Source organism: Stegodyphus dumicola, chromosome 1 (genome assembly GCF_044657685.1).
Source record: "Stegodyphus dumicola isolate Sdum_Otavi_A_Nest chromosome 1, ASM4465768v1".
Lineage (NCBI taxonomy): Eukaryota > Metazoa > Arthropoda > Arachnida > Araneae > Eresidae > Stegodyphus > Stegodyphus dumicola.
Window position 1 is genome coordinate 271,685,907 of NC_140768.1, and position 19,710 is coordinate 271,705,616.

The following is a 19,710-nucleotide window of genomic DNA, read 5'->3' on the forward strand; positions in this document are numbered from 1 at the left end:
TTTTGACTGTATAACATTTCAAATAAAAACGAAAAATGAAATTCTGTACCGATTCAAGTCAGATTCTAATCATCAAACTAAATTTTAAGCATTTAAAAAATTGTTTATAAATAATCTCCATAATGCTTATAAAATAATAATGATTAATTTGGGGAGAAAAGAGAGATGTATACAGAGGCTGGTATAGTGTAAACATAAATTCTTACTGGTATAGTTAACTTAATTTATCAGCCTTATTTTAAGAAATAAAATCTGTTAATTTAGTTTTAACTGCATAATTAATATACCAGAAACACTTAAAAATATTTGACTCAGTGATAAGCTGTATGCATTGAATAACTAACCGCCATCATGACAAGATAGTTACTGTCTTAAATATTCAAAATGATAGAAGTACTTACGCATTAATACAATCACCTTGGCACGGTTTGATTATTCTTTATAAAATCCTACTTACCTTACAAAAACCTTAAAATAAACCTACCTATAAAGTGGATTTTCAGTACTTGTCTTCTGTAGAGGTCTTAGTGAGAAAATGGCATTGGTGCAATTCAGGTTTGAAAAAGAGCGATTTGTTGCCAAATGTTATAAATATTCATGAAAACAAAACTGATTATGATAAGTGAAAAATCAGCAATTCATTCAATATTTATAAGTTATTTAATATATACATAATATAAGGAATATGATATAAATTTATACTTATTATAGTATTTAATACAATTCTGCATGTAATTTAATGCCATTATTTAGTGCACTTAATGTAACTATGTAAGCAATTCATTTAAAGTAATATATATAAGCACGGCCAAAAAGTCCTACTAATTATTTTTTAATATAATTTTATTAGCAATTTACTGTATATTTACTAATATGAGTGCTTTTTTTTTTTTTTCTTCAAAAATTTACGCAAAATTTAAAACCTGTATATAAGCTGAAATGTAAAGCAAATCTTGCAATGTTCAAGCATGTCTCCATGATGGTTAAAATGTTGCCAAGCAGGTAAAATGAATGGAATATTTTCCAGTTAAATTGATATAAAGTAAAACAACAGATGCCAATGACTATAGTTTTAACTCTGGAAACCTTATCTGAAGCATGGAGGTAGAAATTTAAAGGAGATGCCCTCCTCCCACTACAGTTGATACAGAGCTGCTGAACTTTGGTAGCTTAAAGTGTGCGTTTTTTTTTACATGCACAGCATGTTGACAGTAGTTTGGTGATACTTCCACATAAAAGAAATATTCATTGCTGGATGGGTATAACAACATGTATAGTTTAGTGACATTTCCACACAAATCACATCTTGGTTACCTTTCGATAACTTGCAATAGCGATTTTGATTATGAATTTGTTTTATAAAATTCGAAGTTACTGGAATACAAAAATATAGATTTTAGCAAAATGTTTATGTGTAAAGAATGATAAATACCTTAAGGTACTTTTAACTATCGAAATATCCCAAAAATGTACTTTAATTACCGTAATTTACCGAATCAACTTTACCGAAAGGAGTCTAATGAAAAATCATGGACAGCTATGAAAAATTTTCAGAATTGGTTCACTGAACATTTTGCCTGTCTGTTAAATGCTATTGCAAAATCAGTAAACGTGAACCCAAAATGCTACTTTTAATGGATAATGCTCCAAGCCACCCAACAAATTTATCTGACTTAATAACATGCATTCCAGTCAAAGTGGTTTTTTTTTTTTTTTTTTTTTTTTTTTTTTTTTTTTTTTGCCACCTAACACAACTGCATTAATCCAACTAATGGATCAATGTGTTATACAGTCAAAAGTCATTAATCCGGACTCATCGGGACTTCGGCGATTCCGGATTATCGATTTTTCCAGATTATAGATCATCAGTTTAATTCTGGTAAAATGGCATGCAGAAATTATAAAATTAAAAATATGAAACCGTAATTTACGAAATAAAGAACAATTATGATCTAAAGGGTATCAAAATTTACAAAAAAAAAAAAAAAAAAAAAAAAGCTTAATATTTATTTGTTTACTTTATTAAACATTTCTTTCAATATAAGTTATTTCGTTTTTTATGTGATAATACATTCACTTTAATTCTATAAACAGACATAATTTCTTGTTCAGTTAGAAAGTTCCGCTGTTCAAGTCCTATAATTGCTGTGTTGAGAATACCGACTAATTTGTCAATCGAAATTTTTTCATTTTCAATAACCTCTGTCACTTTCTTCGCTATCGGAAGCGAATTATAATGACGAGGCATTTGATTTAAAGCATATCAAAGACGGAGTACATCGAGATGAAATACTACATTTAGTAAGCAATTACAAGCCAAATAAAATAAAAGCATCTGCCCTTAAGATAAGGATAGTGCTGACAGATCAACTTCCAATTCATTTGCACGCCGCCACGGGCGTTAAAGATAAACAAAGTTTAGATAAACAAACGTTAAAGTTTAGATAAACAAAGGATATGCTTTTATCCATTTTTTTGCAGCAATTCCACTTTTTGTTTAATAAACTCCGAAAGATACTTTCGCTTTGTATATCCTTTACATATTAGTAAATATATATCGGAAATTCTATTTGACATAATCGAAAGTTCAAGCTTACTTTTATAAAATTGCTCTAACAGTCTGCAAAAAATAATAAGTCGGATCCAATTCGAAGATTAAGGAACAACGCAATCTGCAACATTAACTGAAATAGATAATTAGATAATTTTAGCTTAGCTTATCCCGTCCGTTATACATTAAACGCACATTCGTAAACATATTTTGCGCACGCGCACACGCAAATTCGCAGCCGTAAAGGTCTTACGCGCATGCGTCGGTTTGACGCATGGATCGCTTTGACTACAAACTTTCTGCGCATGTGTCAAAGCGACGCAGAAAAACGCGTCAAAGCGACGAGAAAGTTTGTAGCTTTGAGGTCCGGATTATAGATCATTCCGGATTATGGGTGTCCGAATTAACGACTTTTGACTGTATCAAATTTTTAAGCTTATTACCTGTGGTGAACATGTAGACAAATGTTTGAAAAACAGACAGAGATGATAAACAACCAAAAAGAGATTACTAGGAGAAATTATAATATCATGGATGCTATAGAAAGTGTAAATCTTTCCTGGAATGAGGCAGTGGGAAAATGTTTGAAAGGAATGTAGAGAAAGATTTGGCCAGATTTAAACAAGTAGAGACTAACATTAGAGATTCTGTTGTTAATATGAATTAAATAGTGAAACAGGTTTAAGATGAAGTAAATATGGAAATCTCCAAGAAATTTTGCAAGACACAGCAGAAAGTCTTTCTAATGATGAGCTCAAGGAATTAGCGAATCAAGAACACAAAAATATTAAAAATAGCAATTCTGAAGAAGAGCAAAAAGAATTTTAAACGGCATTTCTGAGAACCCATTTAGCTTCCATAATGGAATTATGGACTTATTTATTAAAAATGATGTAGATTTTGATAGGAGTTGAAAGGCAAGATGGGGTGTCATGCATGCCTTGTCCCTTTATCAACAACTTCTTATAAAATGCAAAAAAAGAAAGAAAAAAAAAAATGCAAATGACATTAGATACCTTCTTGATTAAGGAAAAAAAAAAAAAAAAAAGACAGAAAATTGGAAATGCAGAAAAATCTGAGTGACTTAAAAAAATATAAATGGTGACTTAAAATTTTATTTCTAATATTCATTTGTCATTTTTCAATATTTGTAAAAAATAAGTTTTTATTTTGTATTGTTATGAAAAACATATTTAATGAACTTTAACAAAATACTTTAACATTTTTTAAAGTTTTATTTTATACCCATTTTACCCCAACCCCATTATTTACATGATGAGATGACCTCATTTAATGCTGTTTCATATAACGCTCTACTTTAATGGAATATAACCCATGCATTAAGTGGAGCTTTACTGTATTTGCTCTAGTAACATAATTAAAAAGTGTAGAAACAGGTAAAACTGCTAAGAGGAATTGGGTAAAATTCCTAAGAGAGATATTAAATGCTCAGCCAAAATATATTTATTGGAAAATTTGAATTTGATAATGAACGAATCTAAAAACGTGTTTTAAGTCTGAAATCTGATGGCTAAATGTAAATATAAAACTATGCATATTTAAATTTTTGTAATTAGGCACAGATGTCAGGTTAAGTTTTTTAAACAGGATAAAGCATGCAAGGGCTATCTGCCTAAGGAGAGAGATGCCTTCGTGGAGTAGTTTCGTGGCAAACTGACTTCAAGGTGCATAATAAAAATAATGCAAATGATTTTCGTTCAGTTTTCATACTTCTTATGTAAAAAATTCTGATTTATGCTAAATTATTGTAAATTACATTAGTCATAAAATATAGTGAATGCATAGAAATGAAAGATTTGCATATGCTGAAAATGAAAAATATTAAATATATGAGTATTTATGCATATCCTTGTAACAAGCATGCACTTTGACTAAATATGTAAATATTTATTACATAATTTATAAATGTATTTGAATGTAAAGGACTTATTCATTCATAAACACATATGAATGTTGCTGTGAAGAAATCTAGTTATTAAATATATCTAAATTTATAATTATTATAAATATTATCCAATTGTATAATGATCTTAACATTTAATTGTACACTAAATTGAAATTATATATAAAAATACATTTATAAAACTATTTAAGCAAAAATTATTCACACTGGAAAATGATCTATTAAAAGGTGTAGCTATTAAAATCCCAGTTTATGAGGTGCATAATTTAATTCAGTTAAAAGTTTTAAAATAATGTTAAGAACCCCATCTTTTTTTAATCTCTTTCAGAAATACTCATAGAAAGTTAAGTATGCGGAAATCAGATATAAGTAGCATTAATTATAGTGTGAATATGATTTTGGATTTAAAAGATACTTCAGAAGTTGGAAATCATCTCATATTTGAGAAAGTATTTCAGAAAGCTTTATAAACAGGAAAAAAAAAAAAAAAAAAAAAGAGCCTGATTTTTTAATAATACAGTAAACTTTTGATTTTAATTTTTGTAAGTGTTAACTGGATAAAATGAAATTACCTTAAAATTTCTTTCTAATGTAATTAGAGAAAACTTGTGAAATTATTTCATTCAAATTGAAACTGTTCTGGGGAAAATATAGCATTTAATTCTGTTCAGAATTTTAAAATGTTTTCTTTCACCTACTTAGGACTCTGAAATATTAGAGAAAAAGAAAATATGTACATTTATACTCATATTTACAATGAAAGTACAAAATGTTTACCTCGGATTTTGTCAAAAACCTATTGATCTTAATAGCAAGTTACTGAATGTTTTGATCATCAAGAGAGGTGAATCACTACTTCAAAGCAGTTATGGGGGGGGAAGGAAAAAAACACTTTGGGCCTCTCTATTTCCTACCTCTATGATCTGAAGCTCACACATTTATTCCACTCATTTTTTATCTTGTATACAATCTGTGGTATCTATGCTAGTCTTATTTTCTATGCAATTTCCCTTTTTATCTGAGAGATCAGTGGGAAGATTAATTCTGATATGGAAAATTTCAAATTACACATGATCATGTTTGCTGAAAATTCTAATGATGGTATGGCTGCTTGGCACTTCCCTCTAAATGAAAAACGAACTCGACAGTGGAGCCAGGTGCTAACTTCAGCAACAGATTTTTCGTTTTGATGATGATGCAACAAACCAACATCATAAAAAATTTGAAAATAAAATAACTCTCATTCATGAAATTAATAACTCACTTCATTAAAATTGATTATTCTCATAAACTTAAATATAAACTAAGAAATAAAGAGTGATATTTAATGATTTATCTCTTGTGCCTGGGTAAGGAAAAATACCTACACCTTTTTTTGAGATTAGTGGATCCTTATAAAAGCAGATCCCTTCAATTTATCTTTAGGGGGGAAAAAATTTTTGGATTAATTTAAAACAAAATAAATAACAAAAAAAGGTACTTATGTACTATTCTGTTGACTGGCCAAATAGCACTGCTTAGTGCCAATTAATTACGGAATATCGTGCCATTTAGAATTCTGTAATAATGATTGGCAAGTGACAAAATTTCAGCCAACAATTGATGACATAATATCAGTAACAAAAAAACATATATAGACTTAGCAGAAAATTCATTTTTTACACTCTTTCTGGTCGCTGCAGTTCATCATTTGCTACTAATAATGTCTCAAACATAAATTACAGGTGGTTGTTTTTTTTTTTTTTTTTTTTCCAGCTGAGGAAAGATTGAAAATAGTAAGCATAATGAGTATTTTGCAATGAAAAATTGTTATACTGACACAGTGCAATTATGAAAAACCAGTTAGATGGTTAACCATTTGTTTCTTGCACATGTGCAGATAACCGTTTGTTTCTCGCCAATGTAGAAATGTGCCAGATCCACTTTCTCACCAAAGCCAATACAGATGACAAGTACCAGAGTTCTCTTATTCTAGTGGAAACTTTAGGATTAAAAAAAGAATAGGTTTGCAACTATTGTTCTCTTTAAGCGTTTTATGACAATATACTGTATTCTTTCTGAAATTTTACTGCAATTTTTCCTATTGTCAGCAAATTTTACAACAGCACATAATCTAGAATTCAGTTTAAGACAAAAAAATAAAATAACAGGTTATCTGTAAAAACAGAACTTGGATTAAAATGAATTAAAAAAAAATAAAATCGGTACTTTTCCATTTTGGCGGCACAAATCGCACTAAGCAGGCTTTATTGGTGACAACATACAGTATACACATAAAAAATGTTAACAAATGTTAGTTCTACGAATTTTTTATTTTGAAGGCATAAACATTTTATTATCATTTAAAATTTTGTAAAAAGCCAGTAAATAAAGACAATAAATTTGTAAAAAGACATTAAGAATTTACTATGCTTTCATGATTCAACATCCTGATTCGCCGGTTCATATCACATGACTCAAATGATTTCATCTCACGTAAACTACGCTACAAAAATCTAATTCAGTAATTATCTACATTAATTTCAAGTTAAATCTTGATTTGGAATACAAGTTTAAATGCAAGAATTATTTCAGTTTGTACAAATAGCTTACTCAGAAATTATGTAAAATTGATGAATTTAACCCTTGATTTTGCCCTTTCTATATTTTCACCTTCAGGTGAGTGGTGTGATTGCATCCTTATTGACTTAATTACTGCGATCGGCCTTAGGGCATAAAATTGAACTACCTTGTAAAGATTCTTTATAATTGTATGCCAGGATTAAAAGAAACAATCAATCTGATAAGAAATGGCTGTGACTTGTTTTGAAAATGAGGCATAAAAAGGTTACCAGCGAGGATATTCCGTTTGGCATCAGTTGTACCATTATTGGCAACTTTATTGCCTGCGCCGGCAAAACGGAAAAGTACCAAAAAGTCCTGCACACAAAAATGATGAAGTTGCTTGTTAAAACTTAACTGTCATGTAGAGGTAGGCAAAACTGCTCCTTTAAGGGATCAGATCAGAATCATTCGCTCACTAAAGTGAATCAGTTCTTTTTAACGATTCACCACTCATTTACAATGACCTTGATGAATGCACTCGAAACAGGCATGGATCAAGAGCGGTGTGCAAAGATGAGGAAAAAGCAGAAAGAATTGAACAAGAAGTGGGTTTGGTGGAATCAACTCAATCAAACCCCTCACTTCCTGGATTAATTCTTTTCAATTGTACTTTTGAGATTCCCTAAAAACATCTTCGTACACAGAACAACAATAAAATTCTGGAGTAAGAAAATGCTAAAAAATTTTAAAAATAATGAAAACTAAGCTCATGTTTGTTAAAGATTACATTGTTTTATTACTATAATTGATATTTTGTTGGTACTAGAAAGCACAGTGTAAAAATAAATTTTTAGATTGAAGGTAGATCCCAACGAATAGAAAATTATCTTCTGGCAATACCGACATTTTTCTTTTTTATTGAATTTGACAAAATAATACCAAATATTGCCGAAGGTTCTTCTGTGCAGTAGGAATGACTTTTGTTCTACAACCTTGAAAAAATACATTAGATGGAAAAATTTATGTTTATAAATATATATTAATTCTAAAGAAGATTAATGACAAATTGACAGCTCTTAACTTCAAGCCATTAGTAAAATAAGTAAGATAAAAATATGATTTATAATTTTATATGAATGTTATATAACAAGCATAAAGCATATATATAGCATATATGTTTATATGAATATTATATAACAAAGGAATATCTAATATGCATTGCTATACTATGATTCAGTATTCGAAGAATCAAACTAAAACTCAAAGCAAGAGTTCAAAGGAAGTGAAAAGGGCAAATAATCAGAACTCCACATAAGCCAGATTTGTGGCTAGAGAAGGAATGCTGGAGTGATGGAAAGAATGTATAATGAAGACTGTAAGAATCAGATCCATGGCTGGAGAAGGAACGATGAAAAGAGTGAATAATCAATACTCTATAGGACTCAGATCTGCAACTAGAAACAGAGCATTGGAATGATCACATCTGGGAGTCCAAAGAGGAAACTGAGCACCTATAATCTATGTACTTTAAACAGTACTTACTTTTTTTACTTTGCACTGCCAGATGGAAAGAAACATTCCATCCATCTGCAAACAGGAGCGTAGTCAGTTTTGCTGAGATGCGTCAGTTTATTTAATGTCTAGTTTTTTAAATACTAGATTGAATACAAGCAAACTAAAAGCACACATATATAACACACACACATACACACATTAAAAAAGGTAAAAAATGTTTTCGGTAAATAACAAAGGAAAGAATGTTAGTATTTACATAAGAGGAATCAAATTTTTGGCATGCTTCGCAACAACAGCTCTCCGTGAACTGCTAAAGAACTATCGCTCCATTTTTGCTGGATCAGAGATAAGTTGCTCAGCAAAGTGAATCAGTTCCGGAGCAGATCGTGTCCATCTCTACCATCATGTGCAAGTTTGCCAGAATTTGACATGTCCCTGAAAATTTGCCAGCTTCCATAAAGATGACTGTGGTGATAATGTCACTAACATATTCCTTATCCAGACCTAAAAAGCAATTTACTGGTGACTTACGGGTTGCATTGACTCTGCAGACTGAAGTCAAACTTGTATGAGATAAACAGAAAATCTTCAAAATCATGGAAAAGTGTTTATAGTAAATTATTAGTGATGTAAATGTCCGGATCAGTTTTACCAAAACAAACCCTCAAAAGAAATCATTTATTGAATTTTCTGTTACTGTCACAGGAAAGATTACCTAAAGGGGGGGAAAAACCTTTCTTTCTTCTAAGATGATGACGGATAGGAAAACCAAGAACAAGATTTCTTTGAAATATAGAAGCTCACAACTTATTAGAAAGATTGAAACTGTCTTAGTAATTAATGAGACATACATGTTCCAATGAGTAAGTCTAGAATGTGAATAACACACCTGGCAATAAATCCAAATTTACTGCATTAAACATTTTTGCAATCTCCTGTGTTTGCTTCGAATATTTTCTGAAACAGATACCAAAGATTAAATCAAACTAAGATTTTATTTTTTAAATTCTAATTTTTGAATCTTTTAGCTTCATAAATTAGAATATAAAAAGTCAGAGTTAACTCAAAAGAACAAGCATATTAAAATGTTTTTCTGGGGAAATAAAATTATCATGATTAGCAATATCACTGCCCTAGATTTTGCAAATTATTACAAGAAATTTTTGTTAACAATACAGTTAGTGCACTTGCTATGAAATCAAATTCTTCATAATAAATCAATCCTTACAAACTTTGTAAGAGTAATAAATATCAGGAAGGGATTATTAGGAATATAACATTTTTGGAACAAGGAAGCAGATACTAAATATTAAAATTTGACACATACTGTTTACACTATAATAATATGCTTCTAACTAGCAGTAAGTTTTCCTACATAATTGATTGCAGTAGAAAAATCATGGTCATAAGCATGTAACTAAGACTTGCAAGTTCGAAATAAAGTTCTTCAAGTAATGGAAGATATTGGATTATGGAATCAAATAATCTAAGTTTCTGAATTAACAGTCTTCAGAAAAAAAAGTTCAAACAGCAGTTTCCATCAGAAAGGTTAATTATCTTAGATAAAGAATACAAAGCAAAATAGTTAGGAATCTGTCAAGATCCAAGCTTCAGTGTATCACAGGGAAACTTATGGACTTGTTCATGGTTGTAAATACCCATATTTGTTATTAGATATATGCATTATCTAAGGTCCTGTCACTTAAAAATCTGTAATTTACTTTAAATTAAAATATTTTACAAATTACTCTGCGATTTTAGAATATCAGCTCTTAATATAAAACATGCAATAAAACTGAATACTGCTGAGAATATAATCTCGCAAAGCATAGTAGTATGTGATTAGTGTAATATCAAATGCTTCACTCTTTGCATTTCGGTTGGAAAGAAAAGGTCCTTGAGAATAAGAAAATTATTAGCTGAGCTTTGAGCTTTGAAAAGATGCTATGGTGAGGATAGAACTGATTGTAGCAGGAGAATTGCAGCTGAAGCAAAGCCAATGTGAAATTAGTAAGGAAGTTGGAGAAATCATTATTCTGCATATGTATTGCTTAATGCTTGCATTGTTTTAGAAAGACACTTAGAAATTTACTGGTTTTCTATTTACCTCAGAGCACAATTTTTAATTTGCTTTGTTTATTACTTTATAATTAAATATCCTCCTTTCCAGGTATACATGGATAGAAGGCAAACATACCTAATCCAAACATTATTCTTATTTTGCTTGTTTTGAAAGGACTAGAAAAAAAGGTAAAATCAGATAGCCGGAGTATCAAACTAAACAAACATGAAACTCAGCTTTTAATTTCTCAGATTTTTGATGAATAAATGGAATAATTTCCCTAACTAAACATAAAGAACTAATTCTCCAATTAAGTAACTAAAATCTATGTTTTTACTGCAAAACATAATGCAATAACTATATAAGAGAACAGCTATATTTTTTTAAAAAAGTGGGAAGAGCAGTGCTATAAAAAAACGGAGAAATAACCCATGTGTTGATAAAATTCCATAAGGCAAGACATGAGTAAGTATAGGATGGTCCACAAAAAGGTAGTTTGCTTTCAATATCAGTGCTATGCTCTTTGAAAGAGGGCACAGGCCCTTCCTTTTGTGTACTGATTGTTTATCTGTCCAGCGATTTGATGTTGCCAAATAAAGCAGTGTTCCAGCTTTGTTTTGCTACCTAAGTCATTGCTTCTGTGCACAGCATCAGTGAGATGTTATCCGTCTTCTCAGGTGGCCTACTTTTTGAATGAGTTATCTGCTACTCTGCATAAAATAAAAATTACAGTGTCTTTTCTTGTGTTTTCTTTATAAAAGAGGCACCCTTTTTTTTTTTTTTTTTTTTTTTTTTTTTTGTATATTATGTACCATTTTTTTATTTGATTTTTACTTTTTTTTATCTTCCCGATTTATTGGGAAAAGTTTCAGTTTTCTCCGAAGTTTCCCAGGAAAAGTTTACATTTCCTGACCCCTGGAACTGTTAACTGCAAATTTTATCAATAAAAAATTCCATAATTTTGAATCTGAATTTATACCAAGAAAATAAAGATTTTTCAAAGGTTGATGTAACAAATTAACCACTAAATGAGCCAATTAAAGCCAAATGAGTTCACTGATGGCCAAATAAGTTAATAAAACTAAACAAACATGAAATTTTTCTATCGCTTTCATCTAACAAAATTAAATGATTTTTAGACATTGAAATGTTTTTACAAATTCAAATTAATAGTGTTTTCAAATTTTAAGTGTGCTTAATTGCATTAATATTAGTGCTTTCAAGTTAACAAGGAAAGTAACACTATAGCTGCATGATAACGTGTGATCACATATGACAAAAGTAACAAACAGCATAGTATATTCCTCCATACTGGAAGATTCTCTCTCATACGGCTTAGTCATCAGAACTAGCTAGATTATCCCTTGTTTTATTTACTTCACCATCGAATGGTCACCAGGCAATTTAAAATATCAGAAGGGTTTTAAAAAGTGTTACTGATAGAAATTTTTCACCTAAGACATTTGCCAACTGTTTTATAGTAGAAGTAAATATGTAAGAAGTTGAATGTTATTTTCAAGACCAGAATGTATTTTGCTTTCAATAAAGCATAAATTTATGAAAAAATGGAAAATAATAGATCACACAAATAATGTGTGAATTTAGGTACTTAAGGGTTACTTAGGTACTTAGGGAACTTAGGTAAATAATAGGTCACACAAATAATGTGTGAAATTTAAATGTTAATAAATTTCATGAAAGAAAATTTACCTATGTACTCCAGCATGTGATGCCTCCAACCTTGTACTAAATATTGTTCCAACAGGAATATCTGGCACAGCACCAAATACATTTTCTCTTTTTGGCTTTTGAATAGTATATATTGGAGTTCTGATGCTATTCTGTGTTTCTTCCTCTGGCAGTTCCTCCACACGAGGTGGTACCTATATCCATTCAAGGGGGGAAAAGGGGGAAGAAAAGAACTGTAAAATTTCCATATTTTAAAATTAACAGTTGATTAGGTCAGAGTCTCTTTAGTAAGTTACATTTAATAAAGACAATGCTAAAGCAAAGCAGATTTAAATATGTTCCAAAATATTTCCTTGAACTTTTGAAAGAACTATGTTTTTTCACTTTTGATAAATAAAAAGATAATTTCATGAAATGGCTTTACATAAATTATTAATTTTTTTCCATTTCAAAAAAACATTAATGTAGTCTATCTAGTATATCATTATATATATATATATATATATTTCAATTTGACAGATATGCAGACTAGTTTTTTCATACTAAATATTTCCCTTTAAAATTAATTTAGTTACCTGTAACTTCATTTAGTACTTGTATATCATAGAAACCACCACAGAATGCAATCACCAAAAATTTGCAGCTTGAAAAGAACTGCTATGCAGAAAATGCATGGGAATAACAAAAATGAAGACTTTCTGATTACTTGCATCTTGAGTTTTAAGTCCTGTTGAGCTACCATGTTTTTGGCTACATGAAAGAGAATTAAAGAAAGATTCAAATTTTGTAGAAACTTTAGATCAGGAAGCATTGACAGCAAATTCGAAATCTAAGCAGAAATCAGCCCCTAACAAGAAAAACAATTGCAAGTGTAATTATTGCCACTAGGGAGGACACAAGGTCAGAATATGCAAGAAGTGGATAGCTGATGGATGACCACCAAAATCTAGTCTACATACAAAGCCAAACAAAGGAGGTAAGAATAATGTTGCTGCAAATATGACATTCCTAGCTGTAGATGAGGCAATATTTTCTGCTGAAACCAATTCTGATTATTGGTTTACTAACAATGGAGCCTCAAAACATGCTATCAATAACAGTCATTACTTTACAGAAAATTTTGAGCTATCCCATAGCATCACTGTAGCAAACAGAAAGTCATTACCAGCAATTGGAAAAGGCACATCAAGATAATGGCCACTGTAAATGTGATGAATCAAATCAAAAATCTTGAAAATGTCTGGTATGTTCCAGAAATAAGTAAAAATCCATTTTCCATGTTAGCAACTCAAAATAGAAACCAGAACAGTGTGCTTGAATCAACATTTAAGGACTGCTATTTAAAAATACATGACGAAATAGTTTTGTATGGTATAAAATATGCCAGTGGGGGGTCTCTTCAAAGCCATGAGAAAGACCTTAGTTCTTGAAACTCACATTAACAAATGTGTGACCGAGAATAATGAATCAACACTTCAACTTTATCATGAATGATGGAGTCACCAAGATAAAGGCATGTAAAGGCCATTCTTGAGAAAATGTTGAACATTAAGGTTAAGTCTGATATGAAATGTGAATCCTGTGTATATGGAGAAGCCCACCATTTAAAGTTTGGAAACAGAAAGGAGGTTACAAAAGCTGGAGAATTGTTCTCGACAGATATTTGTGGGGGTATTTGACAGTGGCATAGCGAGGGGGGACAAGGGGGTGCATGATGCCCCGAGCGCCGCTCGTAGAGGGGCGCCAAATGGTCTCCAAACAAGATTTTCCGGAAAATTTCAGTTTTCATTTAGATCGATTTCTGGAAAATATATTTAAAATTAATAACTATTGTAATATAATTAATTATTTATTTTCTTGGTTTGTCTGATAAAATGTGTAATAAAATGTTTGCAGTACATCAACCAAAAGGTTCTCAACCAAAATAAAGTAATCAACCAAAATAAAGTGGTTTTGACCACTTTATTTCTCCAAAGTAGAGATATATTTTTATTTTTTTAACCGAAATGTGCGTATATCTCCCGCTTCTTATTTTAAAACGATAACACGACCTTGTCCCAAATTTCTCAAACATATCCAGTTTCCAAAATCCGATTCCATAATCTGGAAATAACATTTTGGGAAAATGCTAATGCTTCCGCTACAATGGGTTGCGTTCGACTCTCCTGTAAACGACTGATGGCCTTCCTGGCTACCCATTCAACTAAGTCATCTTGCTGAGACATCATATATTCACTGCTACGAAGCATTCATCGCATGTCAATTGTTTTTAATCTCTTATTACAAAAGGAATACTGCAGGTCGCTCCTTACTCCTTATCTAAAACGCATAGTTTTCGACGTCACAGACAAAATTTGCATATTCCCATCTTTATAAACGTTATAAATTTCCTTTATAATCTCTTCTATTTCCTTTTGTTCAAAAAGGTTGTCGATTATATGGTTATTTCACACCGAACCCACAATATCCCTTAATTGTTTTGAGCAGTGAATGTGACTGCATGACGTTACTCCGCAGTAGAAAAGAAACGGAACCTAAAACTTCACTACAGATCTACAGAGAAAATGTTTTTCCAAACCTAAGAGTCGCACTTCAAATACTACTTACTATTTCATTATCAAATGCTAACTATGAACGCTCGTTCAGCAAATTAAAATAAATGTTCACATATTTACAATCAACGATGAGACAAGATCTCCTAAGTCATCTAGCATTTTTTAGTGTGGAAAGAGAAAAATTTGAAAGGGTCGACTTTGATGAAGTAAATAATAAATTTGCTTTAAGAAAAATGTATACATATTAATTAATTGTATTCATGTATTATATTATTATTAATAAATATAACTGCTCGACCAAGTCGAGGTGCACGTGATTGAAGCGAGATGAGGGCAAATTAAAATTTTGAAGTTGGCTAGTGGTGTGTCTGAAAAATTTTAGATCTTTGGCACTCCAAGCATGAACGTGTCCAGTTGGCTATGTCCTTCTGCATGCTAGGCTATACGAAATGTTGCTGTATCAGTTTCCTCGAAGCCTTGATGCCAGGATGTGACAGACGATGTAATTGACTAAAAATGGCATGGCGAAATCCGGAGGGAACATAAGGTCGAAATCTTGAATCCTGAACATTACAATAAAGTGATTTTCCAGGTGACAGCTGCATAGGCTGCAAGTTGAGATTGGTGGGAGATTTGCTTTTCAAGAAGGTTTGTAGTTCTGAATCCCGGTGTTGTTCATCCGCAAGGGCAGCAAACTTTATTGGCGAAGGAACGGCTAGTTCATCAATACGAGACAAGGTGTCTGCAACAATATTCTGCGAACCCTCAATATAACGGATAGCTGTTGAAAACTGCTATCCATTATATTGAGGTGTCTGTATGTCTAGGTGTAAAGTCTAGGTGTCTCATTTGACGAGGAGAAGTTTTTTCCTGTTGAAAAGCATAGGTTAAGGGTCTGTGATCTGTGAAGATCATGAAAACGCGTCCCTCTAGCATATGTCGAAAATATTTGACAGCTTCATAAATTCCTAATAATTCACGATCGTAAGTGCTGCATCTGGTTTGTGCTGGTGAGAAGTTTTTAGAAAAAATATAAGTCTCCATAATTCTTGATCTTTCTATTGTAAAACTGCTCCTATACCTGTTGTTGATGCGTCAACGTGTAGAGACATTAGGTTATTTTTGGAAGCAGAAGAGATGAAAAATATGCAACACCTTCGCCGAGAATCGAACCGCAGACCTCTGGAGTACCGGCCCAGCGTTCAGAACCACTACACCACAAAGACAGGCTACGAAAGCGGGAGAAAAATCTTATACACTCCCCTTTTTAAAGGGCGACTGGGGTTTTTAGGGGACCCAATCGCCAAATCCTGGGTGTGGAGAATTCTCATACAACACCCCTTTTAGTTCAGGCGCCATTATAGAGACATTAGGATTTTTGGAAGCAAGAGAGATTGAAAAATTAGCAACCGCCTTCGCCGGGAATCGAACCGCATACCTAGCAAAATAAGGTACACGAAAGTCGAGGCCGATAAACACCTGATTCATGAAGCATTGTAACGTTTGAGCAGCATTGCATAAACCGAAAGTCATGACCAGAAACTCAAATAGTCCAAAAGGCGTAATAACCCCAGTTTCAGCTGGGTTAACAGCTGGGAATATCAGCTGGATTAACGGGCACTTGGTGATACGTCCGCTCAAGATCAAGGGTTGTAAAAATAGCTTTTCCCTCTAAAACTTGCATACAGTCTTGAATATGCGGGACTGGGTAACGATCAGAAATTGTAGCTGCATTTAACCGGCAATAATCGCCACTTACCATTTCTTTTCCGAACTAGATGGAGCGGACTGGCCCATGAACGTTTTGAAGGACGGCAAATTCCCTCTTCCATCATGTATTGAAATTCCTCTTTGGCGGCTTTAAGCTTGTCTGGAGGTAAGCGTCTTGGTTTAGCGGCAATTGGAGGTCCATTAATTTCAATATAATGTAGTACATCGTGCTTGGGTTCGGAAATACCCATAACTGAGCGCGTGATTGTAGGAAATTCTCTGATAAGTTGATGTTCTCTGAGAAGTTACCCGAAATCAGTTTAATGCTCAAATCTTGACTATTACGAATTACTCCCAGATAAGTTAAGTTGGTTGCGGAATCTATCAAACGGCGATTCTTAAGATCGACAAGCAAAGAAAATTTTTGTAAAAAGTCAGTGCCAATAATAGGACAGTAGCAATAATGAATGGCCATTGGAAGTTGCAGGGCAATCCTAAATCAACAGATATTAGGCGTTCATCAAAAGTTTGAATAGGAGTTCCATTTGCTACATAAAGTTCTAACTTGGTAAGGCGCTTACGTTCATGAAAATGTGGTGGAAGGACAGAAACATCAGCCACGGTGTCTACAAGAAACCTTAAGCCCGAATTCTTTTTGATGACGAAAAGGCATGCAAAATTCCAGCCGTTGTGATTCACGACTTCGAGCAACGGCCCTTCTCGTTTCCCTGGTCATTATAACGACACACGGTGGGTGGCATTTGTTTGCCTTGTTTCCAAATATGTGGTGATAAAAAACAAATACCTGGAGGAGGGCTTTCATAACTTTTTCTCAGTGGGCTACGATGTGTATTTCGACCACGTGATTTGTAGCAGTTGCGCTGTAAAGGTTCAGCTTGGATGGCTACTAGTTGAGTTACCTGTTTGGACAAATCATCAATTTGAGCCTGTAACACCACACTACCTGGATCAGGAGCCTGCACTGCGTCTATTTGCCCTGAAATGGCCAGCTCGTGAATTTTATCAGCGATTTCGGGAAGATTTTTAAGTGGCTTGCTACTGGCTGCTAAAATGGTTTGCATGCTAGATGGGAGTCTATTCATCCATAATGTTTTAAGAATGTTATCCGTTAGGTTACCGGCGGCTACGTCTGACATTTTAGACAGCAATTGAGAAGGCCTTATATCACCCAACTGTAAATCGTGCAACAGCTGCTTGATTTTAACTGTCTTGGATTGATTCTTCATAAACAGAAATTATTTTTTTTTAAAAAAAAAGATTTGTATTTGTCCGTAGCCGGTGGATTAAAAATTATTTCACAAGCTGATTGCAGTACCTCTGATTCTAATGCGGCGAACGCTGTATAACATTGAGTTTCGTCGGCAGTAATGTGACTCAATTTAAACTGCGCATCCAATTGAATGAACCCTAACGATGGGTCTCGGCGACAAAAAGGTGGTGGCTTAACTGCCACTCGCTCCAATTGTGAAGCAGCATCGTTGTCAACCAATTTAGACTAATCAAATATGCACAGTAATAATATGTATAGAAAAATAATCAATATGTATATAGTGAAACAGTTTCTTGGTACTTGAAATCAGGAGAAATTGGCAGCTGAAATGCAGCAGACGATACATATATCCACTGAAATTATGACAGAAATATGTTGACTCACCGGAATGCGTCACAATGCTTGAAATCACAGGTGAAATGTCTTACTTGCATCTCATCACACTGAATAACTTAGTGGTGCTCAGAATTTTGACATATAAACTCCATATTCGTGCAACATTGAAGGTTGCTATTCGTAATAAATACGGTTCACCAATTATGGTAGTACAATTTTTTTAGACAGATCGTTAAATAATTATAACAATTGAATAGAATAAATATTATTTTGTTTTTGGTTGCTATGGGTTACCAGACTGGCAGAGTTGAGTTGTAGTAGGCAAGTTACCACATATCTATTTATCTATAATGTATATTAAACTTTTAATTATTTAAAAATTGTGCTTTTTAAAAACACTTATGTAAATATGCAAAATAAATAATTTAACTAATTCTAGATCATCGTATGTCTGATTTTTTTTCGCTGACACTGATGCATTTCCGAATCCAAGGCTATTGTAGTTAGGTAGTGACTATTCTTAATATATTTTTGAGTATTTTATGGCAGATTCAGCATTTTATTATCATTTACATTATTTTCTTATTGCGAATATATTCTATACATTATATACTGAAAGTTTTTTGGGGGGGGTGCCAAAAAGGTATTTTGCCCCGGGCGCCAGTTATGTTTGCTACGCCACTGGTATTTGATGAATTAGTTAAGAAATATCAATAGTTCACCATCTTCAAAGATGTTTACACTAAATTTCAATACTGTTTTTTTCTTAAAACACAAATCAGAAGTAAAAGATGTGCTTGAAAATTTCATAGCTCATGCTAAGAACTTAGGGCATAAAGTTAAAGAAATTCTCAGTGACAATAGTGGAGAGTTTGACAACCAAGCAGTGTGAAAGATCTTGAATAAGCATGGAATTTTGCAGAGGCTCTCAGTTCCACATACAGCAGAGCAAAATTGCAGTGCTGAACAAAAGAAGAGAACAGTTCTCAAAATGGCCAGAACTCACAATATTTTAATGAAGAAGTAGACTTTCCAGCTTTTGTAAAGGCAGAGTTTGTCAGTTCAATTTACATACTGAATAGAATGGACAAGTCTTCAGTTTCTAATTCAAGTCCTTATGAATTATGGACGGGAAGAAACCTAGAACAAAACATGAAGATCATTGGACCAGCCTGCTATGCTTATGCTCGAGTTCAGAAGAGGGAAAAGATGGACAAAAAAGCAACTTGTAGAGGCATTAAGTATTTTTTATTTATTTTGTTATTTTTTTTTTTTTTTTTTTTTTTTTTTTTTTTTTTTTTTTGGAAGCAGGAGAAATGAAAAATGATTCCCCGGGAATTGAACCACGGACCTCTGGAATACCAGCCCAGCATGCAGAACCACTACACCACAAAGGCACACTAGGAAGGCAGGAGAAATACCTTATATACTCCCCCTTTTAAAGGGCAACTGGGGTTTTTAGGGAAACCCAATTGCCAAATTCCAAACGTTCTCCAAAAAATAAGAAATTCATTGCAAACTTTCTGCAAAATA

The 19,710-nt window shown here is 32.5% G+C and overlaps 1 protein-coding gene across 2 annotated transcripts in view; it reads right to left on the reverse strand.

Moving 5' to 3' along the window:
- LOC118180901 (uncharacterized) overlaps positions 1-19,710 on the reverse strand; it is a 53,415-nt gene that overhangs the window by 22,272 nt on the left and 11,433 nt on the right. For both annotated transcript variants that reach the window (XM_035349976.2, XM_035349975.2), the window contains one exon: positions 12,307-12,479. In XM_035349976.2, the coding sequence (XP_035205867.1) occupies positions 12,307-12,479 (173 nt within the window). The remainder of the gene's footprint in view (positions 1-12,306; positions 12,480-19,710) is intronic.